This window comes from Pongo abelii, chromosome X (genome assembly GCF_028885655.2).
Source record: "Pongo abelii isolate AG06213 chromosome X, NHGRI_mPonAbe1-v2.0_pri, whole genome shotgun sequence".
In the NCBI taxonomy this organism is placed as follows: domain Eukaryota; kingdom Metazoa; phylum Chordata; class Mammalia; order Primates; family Hominidae; genus Pongo; species Pongo abelii.
Genome location: NC_072008.2, coordinates 126,071,603 through 126,090,240, shown reverse-complemented (window position 1 = coordinate 126,090,240; position 18,638 = coordinate 126,071,603). Strand labels below are relative to the sequence as shown.

Here is an 18,638-nt window from a genome sequence, read left to right as displayed (position 1 = left end):
TTGTGATTGAACACACTCTGTCACAGCAAGAACACTAGCTTGTTCGGCCTTGTCTATTTGATGTTTTGCATTTTGAGTCTTATTTTTTCTTTTTAATTCTTGTTTTTAAAAATCACACAAATGATTTCAACTTTTCTATAGGTTTAAATTTTTCAAGTTAAAAAGTTTGGGGAAAATGACACAATACAAATTCGTTGTAAACATTTTGACATATATAGTAGAAAGTTAAGAATCCCTATATACCTCCTAATTCTACTCCCCTCCCCAGAGATAAACCACAGTTAACAGTTTGCTATGCATCCTTCCAGGTTAATTTCTTTGCATTTACAAACATACATACATGTATAATTTTGGGGGTCTTTTTTTAAAACATAAATTGGGATCATGTTATATTAATATAACATAATGGCTTTTAAAACATAAAAATATATCCTGGACAACCTTCTCTAAATAGGTCCACATCATTGTTTATCAATAGCTGCATGGTATTCCATAGTATAGATGTACTAAGTTTATTTAACCATTCTCCTAGTGATGACTGTTTATGTTGTTTCTAATTTGTGTTTTTCTACAGAACCCAACTCTCCCAGCACTGAACTGTTCTGTTGAAAATACCCATCCAACAGTTTCTTACTATGCTCATCCCCAAGTGGCATCCTACAATACCTACTACCATAGCCCTCCTCACCTGCCACCATATTCTGCTTATGACTTTCAGGTATGTTTTGGAAGAAAAAAGAACTCTCTATTACCCTTGTTCTCACTCATGCTCTCTTGTTCTCTCCCTAAATTCAATTATGGAACCTTTCCATTGTCTGCATATGTATGAGGTAGCCATGCATCTCCCTAATGGCCAGCAGCCTGTGGGTGCTAGCTTAAGGACTATGTAGGCAGGCAATGATGGCAGAGATGGGCGGGTGGAAGCCGCCCAAGAGAAGAAACAGAGAGATGGAAGAAAAAGGGAGAGAGGGAGGTAGGATCAAGGTATCCCAAATTGCCTTAAACTACACTAAGGAGAAGATAAGCTAGTTGGGAAATGGCAGCTCATTAGTACGCTACCATGGACCCCTGTGCAACAGTGGCTTTTTCCATTCCTCTGATATGGGGAGAGGCCTAATCCCGCTCCTTAACACAAGGGCATTCTGAGCCACACAAAGGTTTGAATCAAACCTGTAATGAGGAAGAAGTCCCATTCTTTTTCTCCAGGCTTCCTAACTAGGACTACACAGAGCAATACACAGAGTATTTTTATAACACCCCTCCCCCTTTTGCCCTGTTATCACGTAGGTCAGAAATAGTGTTACCAAATTTGCACTTTCCTCTTTTCCTTTTGAACCGTGACTACTAGTAGAAAAACGAACCAAAAAAGGCACTTACTTAAAAGGAATTCATTGCATGCACAACACTGAACTAGACACTTTAGGCAAACAAGTGAAATGGTCCTTTAGGTATGTATAATGATTATAAACCCTTGACAATAGAAGAGCAAGGTTACACTAAAATCTAGTTAATTCAAACTTTAGAGACCAAAGGAAATACCTTTTAAGGAAGGGAAACTCATAATAAATTTGCTTCTATTGATCAAGAGACCATGAATGTTCCATGGGGACATAAAAGTACGACTATCTGGGGGTACTTCCAATTAACCAGCCAGTTTGGCAATACAAAGCCCTTGGGCAACCTAATTTCAACTTCAGTTTGGCAAAATAATTGAAACTTAAAACTCTGATTAAGTTGAATAAAGTGTTGTTGTGTTTGGTTTAGATACCGTTCAGAGAGGTCTGTGGCTCTATAATGCAATAATAATACATATAGTGTGCACATGCACTCGTTCACTTGTATAAAATATAGTACTAGTTCAAAAACGTATCTGTTAACCCATTGATGCCAGAGGTTGCAGATTTTTTTGTGAAAAATCAGACCTTGGCGATGACCTTGAGCAGGAGGACATAAATAACTCCCACAAGCTTAGCGTTCCAATAATGGGACACTAGGCATAAATGGGTTAAAGCTTAGAAAATATAATGATAAAATTCGTTCTAAAGCCTACTGTGTACACAGGTAGACAACTCAGGTAACTTGTTACCCAAATAGGTAGTATAGACTGGAAAACAAAAATATGTTCAAGAAGGGCATAGATAATTTCAATAGTGACCGAGGCAACAAGGAATTCTTCAAGAGAATGCAAGGATGTTGAAGCTAAAACAAGGAAGGTCATCATTCTCTTGGGGTCCCTATAATAAAAAGTCATCCTTAAATAGAGGAGTCACACATGGGTCTAGCCCAAGAGGCCTCCTCTACTTTTATATCAAAGTAAATTACATTGATTTCAGGAATTTGCACTTTATAATGAACCCTTTAAGTAGGGACAATAATACATCTGGTGATGGTTACCACAAATTATAAGATAGGAAACCTCTCTTTTGGGTATGGAGCCATCATTCCTCATTCAAATCCTACCCCAGAAATGAAAGCAAGATTCAGAATGCCAACAGTGACTTGGATTGTTGGTTTCAGTTCAATCAATGTTTACTCTATGTTCCATGTGCCACGCATTGAGCCAGGAGCTGTGGAAATAGAAATTAAATGAGACAGGCCCTGCATTAGTCTAGGGACTTGGGAGTGGGGGGTCAGGGGACAGTAGTGGGGACAAAAAAGTAAAGAAAACATTACCCAGAATGCTATGGAAACAGCATAACTAACCCAGAAAAGGGATACAGATTTAGCTACCTAGTCCAAACCTATACTATGGGCTTGTAGCAGGACTTTGGGGATTGTTAGAAGCCTCTCCTTTTTTTTTTTTTTTTTGAGACAGAGTCTTGCCCTGTTGCCCAGGCTGGAGTGCAATGGCACAATCTTGGCTCACTGCAACCTCCACCTCCTGGGGTCAAGCGATTCTCCTGCCTCAGCCTCCTGAGTAGCTGGGATTACAGGTGTGTGCCACCACACCCGGCTATTTTTTTTTTTTTTTTTTTTGTATCTTTTGTAGAGACAGGGTTTCACCATGCTGGCCAGGCTGGTTTCAAACTCCTGACCTCGTGATTCACCCGCCTCGGCCTCCCAAAGTGCTGGGATTACAGGCATGAGCCACCATGCCTGGCCCGCCCTTACTTTTTAATAACAGCTACTATTCACTGAGTACTTACTATGTACTAAGCATTGTGCTAAGTGCTTTACATATATCATCATTCAGTCATTGACCTCTTTGAGAGAAGTACTCTTGCAATTGCCATTTTTAAGATAAGATGACTGAATCATGGAGAGATTAAATGACTTCACCAAAGTCACAGAGGTGGTAAGTGAAAGAGTAAGGATTTATATCTAGGGCTGACTGATTCCAGAGATTGGGTTGGGGGATTTTTGAAGTTGTGAATCTAAGTGGAGCACAGATCTTTCCCCAGTTAATTTAGGGATATTTATACTTTCTACTGGTTTAAATCGTGGGCTTCCTACTCATGGTCCTCAGAAAGGGTCTCTTTACTCTTTTTTATTAAATTATTAAATTGATCCCCACTGAAAAAGGATTCCTTCATGCATTTCTCAGAGGGGAATTCAGGAGCTGCTTGGACACTTCTTATATGTCTCCCACTTCTTTCCCTAGGCTCAAGATGTCTTTAGTATTTCCTGTTTGAAGACTTTATAATTGTATAGCCTAAGTCTTGAGGGGGTAAGATTTTAAGTGATTTCTCTCTAGAACTTAAATGGTTTCATTTTAGTATTTTAGTTTAGCTTTCTTTTGCTCACCAAGTTTCATTCCCTTATAGTTTCATAGGCAAAAATACCATTCTTTACACAAGAAAGTCAGCCAGGCGCAGTGGCTCACGCCTGTAATCCCAGCATTTTGGGAGGCCAAGGCAGGTGATCACCTGAGGTCGGGAGTTCGAGACCAGCCTGACCAACACGGAGAAACCCCATCTCTACTAAAAATACAAAATTAGCCAGGCATGGTGGTGCATGCCTGTAATCACAGCTACTCGGGAGGCTGAGGCAGGAGAATCACTTGAACCCGGGAGGTGGAGGTTGTGGTGAGCCGAGATCACACCATTGCACTCCAGCCTGGGCAACAGGAGAGAAACTCCGTCTCAAAAAAAAAAAAGGAAAGTCAAGAGGCCAAGAAACATCTGCTTATATTCCCAGATAAATAAAAAGCAGTCAGCAAATGCACTCCAGATCTGACAATAAAACCACCTGAAGCACAGACCCACCCCCAGAAGGCCAGAGCTCCCTCATGCTCTTCTGATTGTAAAATGACCTAAGTTACAGCCAGAAAATGGACCTTTCTAGACTTTCTTCTGAATGACTTCCCATTTTGGTTATTTCCAAGTAGGACTATTTCTGTGACTTTGGGTTTGGTGATTTCAACTTCCTTTTGACCCTGAGGCTAATAGGAGGATGAGGAAAAAAGACTTATAATGTTTTGTTTTAACCCCTCAAAGTCATACCCTTATTGGGTAGCTGTCCAGTGAGGAAGCTTGGGAAACACTTCTTGTCGTCAGACATGAGCAAGGATTTGGGTCTGATCAGCTGGCCCTGAGGAAATTTTGAGTGCTGAGCTTAGAGAAACTGGATTCTTTCAAACTCTGGGCTCCAGGGTGTCCTTGCTTCTCAGGAACTCCCCATACTCCAAAGCAGGAAGGATATAAGCTGAGACTACCTTTGCCTCCTTGCTCATCTATTCAACACTCATTTCTCTTGTCCTTTGCAATATTTCCCCACCACCCCTTCAGCTTTAGCCAAGTAGTCCAAAATCTGTAGGGTACAAAGCATCAGTTTTTACTTCTGCTGGGAAATTAAACCCAGCTATTTATAAACCCCTCAAGGTTCCCAGCAATATTTCCCAGTCTGGCATACTGGGCCAGTACCCTTACTTTACTCTAACCATGGAATGGTCCCTTTCCTATCCATTTGGTGACCGGCCAAGTTTAAGCTTAAAACAAAAGTCTCAACCTATGCAATTCAAAAGTGCCTCTATTTTTCCTCTTTATTAAATCACGAGGGTATACTAGGTTTCATCCTAGCCAATAAAAGTTACTCATTATAAATTGGGCCCATTTAGTAAAAGGATTGCTTTGATCCTAGGAGGGTACAGTTTATGGCACAGGTTGCTGAGAGCCTTAGAAGGCTGTTGTTGCTATCACTCAACTTTTTCTTCCCCCTGCCACCCGCCCGCCACCCCGCTGTCAAGTCTTTCCTTTCTTCCCCTCCTTTCCCTTGTTCCTGACTCATCCTTTTTTTTTTTCCTCTTTCTTTTACCCACTCTTTTCTCCATCTCCCCAGGCTTTGCTTCCGGGGGCAGAACAGAGAGGGTATGCACAATACCAACAGATTTTGGATTTTACCCTCGGGACACAGTGTCTTTAACTAGTAATTATCACCAGCCAGTTCCCGGGCTCTTTGTGAAGTCACTGTCCCACAAGGCTCCTGAAGAGAGAAGCATGCCCTGACGGAAATGCGCATTGATCTTGAAGGGTGTGGGTCAGCCATCAGGCAGGCAGGAGGCAGGCTAAGGTGGAAGAGGAAAGCCATCCGTGTCCCTGAAAGGGTGGTGCTCCTCTTTGAGCACCATCAGCCTGTTGGCCACCCCAGCTTCTAAGAAGCACCTCAGGAAGCTGGAGCTGACTAGGCCCAGCAGTAGGCTATTTAGATGCTCTTCATGCTTGGTGGTGCACAAGGATTCAAAGTTCTGTTCTCCTGAGCTGCCCACAGCATTATTAAAGTCACACTCTCAGGCAGGAACCAGAATACACCAGGCCAACTCCCTGGCTGCGACAAAGCCAAATCTTTCCCAAGGTGCCTGCCTGTTGCTAGGAAACTATGCACTGGTACTGTGGGCCTTTTCCCCCGCTAAACCCCAAGGGTGTGTGGACTACAGCCAGTTAGCTCCCTAGCTCTGCCAGGAACCCTTCAGTTTTATCCTTAAGACTCCCAGCATCCTCAAAGGGAAGTGAGAATCATGACCCCCTCCCCCCACACTTCTCAAACACAAAACTGAGAAGTGAAAACCCAAGGGCCGTTGTACCACCCCCTTTTATTATCAAAGTGTACAACTGCCACCCACAGCAGCTGCTGCCCACAGAAGCCTTTTAATGCCTCTCAGGACAGAACTGCCTTTAGCTTCACTTCAGGAAACTTGCCTCTCCCTTCTGTGGCTGGGAACACCTAATACTGGCCTGCTGCCTCTCATGTCATCTCTGTAGTGGGATTTAGAGAGGCAGTGAGTGCTATATGCCCAGGCACAGAGATTCTTTGCCCTGGTGGGTTTTTGTTCCCCTCTCTGGTTAAGAGGAGAGAGTTCTTAGTTGAGGAAAGCAAGAGAACAGGAGGAAGGGAGAGGAGGAGGAAGGGAGAGTTTGAAGGGTGCAGGATGGAAAATCAGGAAATCACTATACCGATGTTTTTAACAAAGGGTATCTTCTTGGAAGGAGGGGAAAAATTGAGTTTTTAGGAAGGAATCTAGATTGTCTTGAGTCCACTGCCTCAGGTTGTTTTGCCTTTAAGGGCTCTCCAGGTTCTATGACCCTGCCATTTCTTCGGAGTGAAATAATGGATGGGATTTGGGAGGCAGGGGATGATGGCAGCTATCATCTCTTCTCAGTCTTAACATTATGTGGTAAGGAAGATTTTTCTGTGTCTCAAGCAAGGCTTAGAAATCTGGACATAGGTTTTATTTATTTATTTATTTATTTATTTATTTTCGAGACAGAGTCTCACTCTGTCACCCAAGCTGGAGTGCAGTGGCGCGATCTCAGCTCACTGGAACCTCTGCCTCCCAGGTTCAAGCGATTCTCATGCCTCAGCCTCCTGAGTAGCCGGGATTACAGGCACCCACCACCACTCCCAGCTAATTTTTGTATTTTTAGTAGAGATGGGGTTTCGCCATGTTGGCCAGGCTGGTCTTGAACTCCTGACCTCAGGTGATCCACCCACCTCGGCCTCCTAAAGTGCTGGGATTACAGGCGTTAGCCACCGCGCCCAGCCTAGATTTTATTTTTTAAAAGCCTGCCAAGTTCATCTACTATGCTCCTGAAGTTGTATTCACTCACTCAAGATTTATTGAGCACCTATTACTTGGCAAGTACTGTTCTGAGCTCTGGAGGATACAGCAACAAACACAACAGACCAACTCTCCTTCAGCAGGGAAATCACTAGAGTCAAGGATATACATGGGCCAGGGAGAGAAAGGGGCAAATGACTCCTGCCAATTCACTGCATATTTAAAAAAAATTCATTTCCATTCCTTTCCCAAAGACTAACAACCTTTCCCAAAGTAAGACAACACAAAGTAAAACTGAATACTCAGTGTCTCTGCAACCTGACATATTGCTCCTCATTCTCACCTCCATGCCTTTGTTACTCTTTGCTCTCCAACCTACTCTGCACTTGGGGATGAGGTGACAGCAGTTAAGGTGGAGTAGAAAATGTTGGACTTGGAGTCAGAAGACTCCAGATCCAAGCAAGCTATTTAACCTCTCTGACCTTGGTTTCTTGTCTATGAGAGGGGCTCCTGACCACTGTACTACCTCTCTGTGATATACTCTTTTAGCAAAGACTTTCCCAGGGATCACTGGCTTAACCTCATTAAATGTTCTCAAGGCCAAAAATTACCTTTTGAAGACTAGTTGGGACGTTGTTGCCACAGCTTAAGGGAGAGGTATTGGAGGCTTGAGTTATAAATGTAGAAAAGGTAGTGATGGATTCAAGAGACAACACAGAAGTAGAAGCAACAGGATTTGGCAATTGATTGGATGTGGGCTGCAAGGGGTTGCAGAGGAGGATTCCATATTTCTGCAGGTGGCTTGTAGCCTGAGTGACTGAGAGAACCACCTGTTCCAGGCTCATTAACTCTGTGAGGTTTGGGAGCTCTCCGTTCTTCCAAATAGAAAAAAAGCTTTGGCCCATATTCATTTTTAAATAGTAATGACTGTTCAGGGAATTGCAAACTCACTGCCTAAACTAACGTTTTCTTTTTATCACACAGCATTCCAGTGTCTTTCCATCCTCCCCTCCCTCTGGACTTTCTGATGAGCCCCAGTCTGCCTCTCCCTCACCCAGCTACATGTGGTCCTCAAGTGCACCGCCCCGTTACTCTCCACCCTACTATCCACCTTTTGAAAAGCCACCACCTTACAGTCCCTAAAGAGGAATGCCTGCTGGCTATTGAGATTATTGTGGCTTTTGTATTTCTGCTTCAGTGGAAGTGTGTAGGGTACAAAATTTAAAGTGTGACTCTTACGCATAAAGTTTTACAATGGCCTGCCAGGCTAGGGAAAGATAGGGACGAAGCTTATTCGTTATTATTGCAGAGCAGGGGTGGCCAGGCTGAACCCAGCACAGAAGAAGGGCAGCTTACACTCTCTAAGCAAGGCTGGGAAGCCAGCCCAGCAAGAAGCTTGTTTGGACCTGCATTACCCTATGCTCCACCTCTGTATTCAGCAGAAGTGTGGTTGCCATCTTTTTCACTTTATGTAAAGGAGTGTTGCCCTCGGGCCCTTGGCAGATTGCCACCCCAGCACCTAGGTTGAAGCACCTGGCTTATAGGCCCTATCTTTCCCTACCCCTAGAGTCAGTACCTAAGGACAATTTCCCAGCTGATGGGGCTACACAGTAGTTCCAATACAGAGAGTTCTGGCTAAGATTTTGTTTGCTTGTGTCTGGATGCTGAAAAAGGCTGCCCATATCTCTTACTCCTTCCTTCTCTGTGAGTATTGTAAAAATGGCTGTTGTGATCACTCAGCTCAGCTTTTGTTATTGGTACCTCCTAATGGGAAAAGTGCAATATTCTTGCATCTTGAGTAGTGGGGAACAGGATGTATTGTTCCGGAAACACTGAAATACACAGCAACATGTGAGATGTTTTAAGTAGATCACTTAGGAGACAGTGGTTATACTACATGTTACATTATTACATTTGCTACAGGAGATATAAATCTTATGGTTGTAATTCAGAGTTTAAAAATGTTATAAATTAGGTTTTTGGGTCGTTATATGAATTGTTACTAATCTTTGTGACTATTTAATCTTCAAATATTGTGCTTAACCCCAGCAATCCGCACGTATCCTGCACCCCACCCCAAAAGACTCATCTGTATTTTAATGCCACTGGTCTTATTGGTCCTTTTGTCTGTTGAGACCAGTCATGACAGCATTCAAGATTATGAAAGTGTTACAATGCCGCTTCAAGTCTACAAAACCTCAAACGTAGCCAACTTGACAAATATTTAAGTGTTATGGCAGATTTAAAATCCATCTGGCACACCGTGGTAGGTATTTGTACAGTTCTTTTAATTACACATAGCTTTAAACCATCAACCTGATGAGTTTAAAACACTTTTGCACCCATGCCTTCACTTCAGAATGAACACCTTCATTGTGATCTTATGTTAACCTGAGAATTGATTTAAAGGAAGATTAATAATCCTATACTTTATAACATAAAAATACAGGGGCTATAGGAGGGTACCTAATTAGACAGTTCTCCAAACACGGAACACACATTGGAAAATTTTCCAGCCAATTTTGCTACCTCCCAACTTGATGGATTAGAGGTAGCACAAATGCTGGTGCTCCCATCTACCTTGTAGACACCCAGCCATCAAGAATCAAGGCACAAGAAGTGCACTCTCTCATTATTAACAGTAAATGTTTGCAAGATATTCAGTTTAACTTTCAGCATCATGAATGTTGTCTTATCCAGATTTTAAATCTGAAAAACTATAATCCTTTTATGTTATACAAAATTACTATGATTTTTTACAGTTCTGAGCATATTAAAATTCTACTGGATTTCAGAAAGAGACTAATACCCAATTGACTTACTAAACAAATACCAACTTGTAATACTCAATGAATTTTTTTGCCATTTACATTTGACCGTTGGCTTTAGTGAATGTCCATATTTAATTTTTTAAGGCACCATTACACAGTTTATCCTACATTTATCACATTTCTTAAAGTGTGAAGATTCTATGGCTCATTTCTATGTATTTTTCTTACTTTACAAAATAACCTGAAACAGTATAGATTTTGTAACACTTAATTTGAGCAGCTTTTTTATTACATTGAATTATATAAAGTGCATGTTACCTTAGAAAAATTAATATTTGCTGCTTTACTCTTTTGCAAAACATTTGCTGTAATGAAGGGATTTGTATTTCCAATATGTATCTTGACTGCATTTTGTAATATTTACTGCTTTATTCCTAATTCTGCTTTAAAGCACTGAACTGGGCATGAAACATTAAAATATTAATCCAGAACCTGTATAAACTGGATGTTGCTTAAAATCTGTATCACTGCCATGTTGAAAATTCAGACTGCTTTTGTGATGTTTCAACTGAATAAAACTATCCTCCCCTCCTTATCCACTTGTGTCAAGGTAGCCATAAAAGTACAGCAAATGCTCTAAAGCAACTGACAGCAGCTGACTCACTTTTGACTATTAGGGTTCAAGATAAAAGGGGACATTCTTAACCAACATATAAAACCTAGTGGGAAATTTTGCCATGCTGTCTTCAGAAATACAGTCCGTCTCCTGCTATAAAAATTGAAAAACAATATAAAAACCCATATAATTTCTGAAAGACAATCTTGTAAAACACGCACTCAAACATCAGAATTAAATCATTTTATTTTTGCCACAAGAAGCTCTAAGAACTAATATCAGGCCATGGTTAATGAAAAGTAGAACTTAAAGTCATGACAGAGAAGATTGTACAAGTGTGAACATTACAGTACTCGGAGGAATGAACAAGGTTTCATATGGTTGACCAGCCAGAAAGCCAGTGCTGTTAAGTTAGCATTTAATTCTTTATAATATGCATGCCTTGACAATACAAAATACCTTGATCAGTGTTTACCATTTTTTTATCTTTTTGGTACAATGGGGAAAAATGTGGCATTATTTCTTCATAGTGGTTGTGTGTGGGGGATCGTTACCACCAAAATCATAATAATCATTTAAAGTATATTTTAAAGTTAGTCTTGCAAGATTGTTATGGCATTTTAAAATTTCTATAGTTTAAGCATTTTCATTTTGTCATATCTTTTAACAAATTACTATTTCAAGTAGTTCCTATCCAGAATATTTACAGGTAATTTAGCATAGGAGCAAATTTGAAGCTAACTTCAAACAAGAAAAGGAAGTTCAATAGCCAGACAGCTAAGTATAAGATAGAAAAACCACATGGTAATTTTAAACAGCATCTTGCTACAGATTTCCAATCCAATAAATACCAGGAATGAAGGACTTTTGCCCCAAAGAAGTATTTCACATGAACTCTGAACTTTGGATATGGAAACTTATAGAAAAACTGAAGACCCTGAGACACATGCAAGTAAGAGTCTTCTGGCAAAAATACAATTTAATTTTCCAGTTTCTCTCCTCCCAAAAAACTCCAGAAGATACCTTTAGTAGGCACAGAGTTTAAATGTCATATTCAGAATTTACAGAGCACAGCAGCAGCAAATAATTACATCCCTATTATTCAGAATGGATAGTTTTCCATTATAGAATTAGTTCCTGGTTTGTCATAATAGACTTGTAGAAACTGCCAAGTTTTATTATGACAAACTAATTGACCTAGCAGTTGAGTCTGAAAGATCTGGAAGCTCTGCCGGCATCCGTATCATTCACATTGGTAGAAGTAATTATGTCTAACTGGTGAAACAGCATTAATGAAACTCAAATTTTCACTGAGAACATTTCAGAGTGCACACTATAGTCAAAGAGTAATGTTATTAATATCTACACAAAAAAGAAACAGATATGGTGATTCCAGAGATCAGTCTTAAGTTATAAGGTCATTTCAAATTTCCCAGGGGTTAGTTTACAAATGGTTTGAAGGTCTAGACTTACAGAAAACAGATAAATGCACATCACTCTACCTCTTGGCAAGCAAAGGATTTTTTTTCTTGTATTACTGCATGAACTGATGCCTGATACCCTCAGCTACCAACTTAAGAAACACTGAAACCACTACCTTCAAATCCAGCTTACCATCAGAAGAATGATGTATACATGAGAAATTATGATTAAAGCTTTAAGTTCAAAGTCAAGAAATAGACTATTTTTAAAAATACATGGTAAGGAGAAAGAAAATATCTATGTTGGACTAAGAAATACTTAAGCAAGGTTACAAATGACTAATAATTATGCACAACAATCTTTTCCAGTATCAATTTTTTCCTTTGCAAAAAAAAAAAAAAAAAATCATTTACAGACGTTCAACAATTCTGTTATAAATGCTAGGCTATATGCATGTTCCAACCTGTTTTCTTTTAGTACTAGCACAGTTTAGTACTAGCACTTCAGTAAGTGTTAACTTTATTTTCTAAGTGTTTAAATACGTGTCATTTTAAAAAGAAGTGGTATTTATTGTTGTCAAGAAAAATGGGAACTGACAAGCCTATATAACATTCCTTATGTAGTTTCTGATTACTATAATATTGCAGCAATTTGCAGATGGAATAACACTTATTTTAGAAGGGGTAAAAACCTAACAAATCTTGCCGAAAGGAAAATACCAGATCATTGATTCAACTATTTCAAAGACTTCCTATTGGAGATTCTACGCAATATGAACATTTAAAAATATATGCCAGTAGCCTCCCACCCAAAATATGTAAAGTCTCACCCATGGAATCTATCATTTACAAGGATTTATACATAAAGATTCATTTGGTGGCTTTCAGATTCAAAATTTGAAAATTTTCATGGGAATATTTTTAACCTTAAGAAGCAAAAAGGAAATCTTCATTCCATTCTCTACTATGTGGTAGCCAGAGAATTAAAAATACATGCAACAGAACTTTTCATCTCCTCCTATCTGCCATTACAGAGATTTTTTTTCTTTAGTTTTTTGCCCCCAGAGACCACACTGCAAAGGTATAAAGTGGTCTAGCCACCAAAGTCTTTTACAGACTATGGCAATGAAAGCCAGGATTAATTCTAATTAGCTAAATCTAATTTGTTCTTCAGATGAGAAACTTGTCTGCATGGCTATTTTCATAGAGGGAGGGTAGCAGGAGGTTGCTGTCCGCTTGGACTAGCAGATTACACAACCCAAGTAGAGACTTATTCTGACATTTTCCAGAACAACTCTAAAACTTATTTACTCTTTATGCCATATACAAGACAAAACACACATTTATTGTCTCAATGTTAAGAAAATTGAGAATTCAGCAGTAAAGTGCTAACATGGAAGGGGAAAGCTGTAAGATGTACTAGGGTATGCTAATAACTCCAGTTATTTTCAAAGAACATTCAGACTGCTTCAAATTCTATTCAGGAAACTATCTCTCCAAGCTTTTAATTTTTGCCTCTTTTAAATGAGCTGAAAACTAACTATATAAACAGATACTTGGGGAGGGGGTCTCACCTCTACTCAAAACTTTCAGGAAAATTTGCTTCTAAAAATTATCAACAAAAATCCCACTACACTTCCTTCAGATAATGTGGCAGATCAAATTAACTTGTTCGCACCTTGTTTTACAGATCTTCTGAAACCCCTGCCCCATCATCCAAAACAAAACTTTCTAGTACTTCAAAGGAGTTTAGTAAGATTCTGGTATTATAAATTCAAACTCAGTACTGCCATCTGTTACATTTTGTTTAAAAATTGAATCATTTTCCTGCTGAATAAAAATATCTTCCCAGGTCATTGGCTTGTTCTGAGTAGATGTAGTGGTCCCTACTGGAGGTTCTTTTCCAGTGTCAACCTTATACCCAATACCATCATCCTTCATTGCAGGAATAGTGCTTGATCTATCAGAAAGATATGCATATTGTCTGATTTGTAAAGACCTGCATGGATGTAAACGATAAAGCTTTGAGTCCCCAGAAGGATCTTGACTATGAACTGACTTTATATGTGAAGACATAAACTGATAGTTGATGAAAGATTTGCCACAGGCCAAACACTGATACCTTCGCTCCCCTGTGTGATGAATTTCATGCTTTGTGCGATATTCTGCAAGAGGAAATACCTTCTCACAGTAACGGCACGGATACTTCTTCTCCCAAGAATGAATGTTAAAATGTCTCCGCAAGCTTGTCAGACAGACATATGACCTTTTGCATACAATACAGATATAATAGACCCTTCCATCTACTATTAACTCATAGTGATCATCATGTTTTACTTTCATACGTTTGTTTGCCATCTCGCTGCCAGACGTTTTTGGTATTTCATTCTCAAGTCTGGCCTCCCCTTCATCAGGGTCATCTTTGACAGGGATCACTATATCATAAGTATCTTCACCGATATTTGCATAAACCTTGCAACCAGTCGATAAGCCTTCAATTTCAGTAGCTGTATCTAAAGTAATGATCTTCTGACCCTCCATTAGATGTTTCGATCCTAAGCCTGGATCATTAGTATTTCTAGTAATTATATCTGAAATTTTTAAGGAATTGGAAAGTGGTTCTTGAAGAAGTGTAGGAATCTGCATCTTCTGTATTAATGATCCATCAAAACTGGTATTTTGGGAGGTATCAGCCTGTGGGACCAAAGATGTATTACTGACGGCCGAGTCAGGACTGGAGCTAATAGTGTCATCATCATCATCTATTATTTCCTCCTCCTCCTCTTCATTGGCCTTGTTTCCTGTTAAAATAGCACTGTTTGGTGTCTGCTGATTCTGTACAAGTAAATTGATTGAAGAGGGCATATGATTTGGAAGTGAAGAACTGACATTTGGTGGTGTAGAAAGTGGTGTCTGATTTAACAAAATAATATTGGGAGTCAGATGTGTTGGAGCTGAAGATACCAACAATTTTTCACTTCCTTGTGTTTGGTTCAGAGTTGCCTGATTCACAGGAGTAGGAAGTTTCTGGGTAGGTGTGATATTTGTTAAAGGGGGCGAGTTATTGCTAGCACTAGGTGCAACATCTGAAATAGCAACAGGGCCTGGGTTAGATTGGACCTGTGCCCCTGTGTTATTACTCGGCAAAGTCTCCTTTGTGGGCAGAATCTCGGAGCAAAAAATGACATCATCATCATCATCATCAGAATCGGTAACAATGATCTTTTTCATTTCATAATCTTCGGCAGATAATGAAAAAGACTCTGTTATAATAGGCATTATAGTAGCCCCGTTATCTTGGGCTTCATCTTTTGATTTCTGTATTACAAGGTTCTTGTCACCAGAATCAGGAGGTAAAGGTTCAGTATTACCATCCTGAGCTGCACCTGAGATGCTTTTAACCTGTGACAATGGGACACCAAGCTCTGCTATAAATTTCACTCCTAATAACTGCCCTGATTTAATTAACTCATCAAGCAAATCTGATCTAACACGAACAATTTTAGAACTATAGATATAATTGAGAATTTCTGCAAAGATCTCTGCTCTTATAAAGCTCAGTTCAACAACTTGCCCGGCAACAGAGAAGAGCTGATGGAAGTAGGTACTAGAAGCTGAAAGAATATTCTTGTGAGCCCGGAATTTTCGGTCTTCCACAATGACGGTAACATCACAGAAGAGTCCATGGCCACGTTGCTCATTCAAGGAGTTCAGCAGACTGCCAGAGTACTGAATGTCTGTAGCAGAAATCAGTTTTCTACTCTCCATGCCTTTAAGAGAAAGAGAGGAGGGGATGGGAGAGGATTAGAGAGAAAAAACAAAAGTACTTATTTAGAATTTAAGCCGTAACATCATTAAATAGTTTATTCAAGTTTCAACCAAAGTTCAGCATAATTTTTTGGCTTTTACAGAAATTGTTCATACAGGTTGGCTTTTGGAATAAGTGGCCAATTTCATGGCTTGCTCCTGAGTTGAGCAAGTTTTACATTGTTACAGAGATTTGAACAGTAATCTCCATAGTCACCTTCTTTTGAATATTAGATACATGCATCTCCGCTAAGTGATTATTAAAGATTAGAATTAATTTTTAGTCCCAATTTTGGGTTTTCTCTCTAAGAAGAGGTAAGAGTTGATTTTTAACTGTCAAAATTAAGGAAAATCATCATGAACACACAGAAGTTATTTCGTCTGTAAATGATTTAAATGTCAGAAAAGCTCAGTGCGTGCAATACTGTGTCTGAAATATATACTCTTAATTTTAACTAATCTTTAAGAATATATGCAGAATCTACACCCTGGAGCCAATGACATTTATAAACACTGACAATTATTACTTCCCAACGTCCCATTATTTTTCTGTTATTTAAATTGGGGTGCCTCATCTTGATAAACTATTAAACATCTTTCTTACCCTTTCCTCTTCATCCCCTTGTCCCTTCCCCTCATCTCTCCATCTTTACAATTTCCAGAGGTGGAATGTTAAACAGTGCCAAGTGAAGTCAACAGACACTATCATGAAAAAATATGACAAAGGAAAAGGAAAGTTTACCATTTCTAAATGCCCACTTCCAAGAAAACACGAAACATTTTATTTTGTTGGTAAAGAATCATGTGCATTGGTATGAGAACTTTTTCCACACCAAATGAGTTAGTGAAAACGAAAACATTAACTTACTATAATAGATTACTCTAGAAAAAGGGGATGATGTCAGTAGAATGCATTGTTGTGTAGCAGTAGCAAAACATCGTTTTTTGCACTTTGCAGAAGATATTTCCAGTAACAAAGAGGCCAGAGTTTAAAAAAACCCATATTAAAAAATATATAATATCTATACATATTATATATGGATATATTTTAATATATGGATATTATATATTAACAATTAGTTGACAAGTACTTTTAGTGAAGAAATATTTTTATTAATATTCTCTCCCTTTGAAGTTACCAAAAGGGTGTCGATGTCACAATGCTTAAGTTATATATAGGTGGAGGGCAGTTCTGTCTCAAATACCTTCTAAATTTTTCAAAATGATACCTTAAGAACAAACAGCAGGCAAAAAGTCTAAAAATCAAAGATTTAAAACATTATTAGAAGGTGTTGCATGTTAACAGTACCAAGGAATTCCAGCTTACCATAAAGGCATTCATCATCAGAAAGGGTGACCTTTGGACAGTTTGCCAAAAACCAGGGCTTCCGAAATACGGGCATTTCGACAGAAGTCGATATTAAGTGGAAAGACAGGTTTTCTGAAAACGGCACGCAATTTTTGTCATTTGCAAACGGGTTCTTCCAATATGGGAATGCGTCAAATGTACGTGTCCAGGTGACACTGGGACTCGGTTTCGTTTCGTTTATGTGTCCCCCTCCTCCCACTCAGGGTGGCCCCAGAGACAGCACAAGTCGGTCTGAACCCACCCCGAAGATCTGCGATTCGACTGTGGAAAAGCCATTCCACATCACTGTGAAACCCTTGACCGAGGGCCAGTTCGGAGGAGCTGGTGACGGTGGAAAGAGATAAAAGCCATCCGCGAGGGAGTGAAACAAACCGACACGCGGCTCCCTGCGGCAGCTGAACCTCATCTCCCTTCCTCCACCTCCCTCTTCCCCATATGGACCCTGCCAGCTGCAACCGAGGTTTTTAACCCCAATTCACGTGCAAAGCAAGCTTCTTGCAAATACAGATGGAGGTACAAACAGCAGAGTGAGGGCGGGAGGAATATGGGGTACCAGGGAAAGTAGAAGGTGGCGAACGGCAGGGTGGGGTGTTGGTGGGGGGGGATGAAGCGAAGCAGGCGGCATTGTTGTACCCCGGGAAGGGGACGGAAGGGGAGGATGGGCCTGGCAGAAAAGCTCTAAATCAAAGTAGGGGCTGGGGGAGTAAAAGAGGCACAAAAAAGCAGGGAGAGGGGCGAGGGAAAAGCCAAGTGGGTCTCTGTGATGGGCTCCCCACGCCCCGGGGCCTACCCAGGGCACTGGCAGCCCCTCGGCCCCTAACGGCGAAGGGGACCGCGCCGCGGCCCTCGCGACTCGTCCCCTCCTTCACTCCCCGGCCCACACAAAGAAAGAGCCGGAGGAGCGGAGCCTCCGACTCTGCCGCTTCCTGGTTCAAGTGAGGCGAATGCAAACGCAGGCGCGGCCCAGGGACGGAGAAGGCAAGCGCGCTCCTTCGCCTCCTCCCTGATTGGGGCCGGGTCCTCACCTGCTTCCCGGCGCCGCCGCTTCTCCTCCTCGGGACGCGCGGAAGGCTGGGAGTCCCCCAACAAGAAGAAGCCGCACTCCCCAGCGATTCTGCCCCTTCTTTAAACGTCGCTCCAGTCTGGGTCGACGTCGACGCGGCCGCCGCCTCCTGCCGCCAACGCTGCTACAGCTGCCCCACGCCGCCGACAGAGGGCACAGCGCGGGGGCGAAGCACTGAAGCCAAAGGCGCCCTCCTCTTCCGAGCGCAGGCCGGGGTGGTCCGGAAGGGCCCGAGCTTGAGGCGGCTCCACTTCGGCGCCGTGCTCTGCCTTCGGCTCTTTCCGCAAGGGGGCGGAGGAAGACTGGGAAGCTCTTGTGTGTTCGGCTCTTTCCGGAGGACTAACGGGTGGGAAAAAAGGAAAGGGAAAGATCGGGTAAGACAGTCGCAAGCAATTGGATGGAAGGGAAGTGAGTCGTTTTCATCGAAATTCAATGTGAACTTCTAGGGCATACAAACTTTTAGAGACTATACAGGTTTCATTTATTTTGCAAGTTTGAATCTGCTCTATTAGACTGCTAGATGATAAACCATCTTGAAATATAATCAAAATACATACAATCAAATATAAATTCACAACTTCTTATGGTAATTCAAGT

At 40.8% G+C, this 18,638-nt stretch overlaps 2 protein-coding genes across 5 annotated transcripts in view; one reads left to right on the top strand and one right to left on the bottom strand.

Annotated features, from left to right (window-relative positions):
• The window catches only part of TMEM255A (transmembrane protein 255A), a 52,102-nt gene extending 41,742 nt beyond the window's left edge, over positions 1 to 10,360 (top strand). For both annotated transcript variants that reach the window (XM_054545015.2, XM_002832056.5), the window contains 2 exons: positions 575 to 718; positions 7,979 to 10,360. In XM_054545015.2, the coding sequence (XP_054400990.1) occupies positions 575 to 718; positions 7,979 to 8,137 (303 nt within the window). In that variant the 3' untranslated portion in view covers positions 8,138 to 10,360. The remainder of the gene's footprint in view (positions 1 to 574; positions 719 to 7,978) is intronic.
• Positions 10,361 to 10,609: 249 nt separating this feature from the next.
• On the bottom strand, positions 10,610 to 18,260 carry ZBTB33 (zinc finger and BTB domain containing 33). Of its 3 annotated transcripts, none has more exons than XM_002832055.5 (3): positions 18,004 to 18,258; positions 16,214 to 16,311; positions 10,610 to 15,572 (listed from the first exon to the last, which is right to left on the bottom strand). In XM_002832055.5, exon 3 carries the CDS (start codon positions 15,568 to 15,570, stop codon positions 13,552 to 13,554), a length of 2,019 nt encoding a protein of 672 aa, XP_002832101.1. In that variant the 5' UTR covers positions 15,571 to 15,572; positions 16,214 to 16,311; positions 18,004 to 18,258; the 3' UTR covers positions 10,610 to 13,551. The 3 variants fall into 3 exon arrangements, with proteins under 3 accessions (XP_002832101.1, XP_063577261.1, XP_002832100.1); XM_063721191.1 differs by lacking the exon at positions 18,004 to 18,258 and adding an exon at positions 16,937 to 17,983; XM_002832054.6 differs by lacking the exon at positions 16,214 to 16,311 and having other exon boundaries at positions 18,004 to 18,260.
• Positions 18,261 to 18,638: the final 378 nt, after the last annotated feature.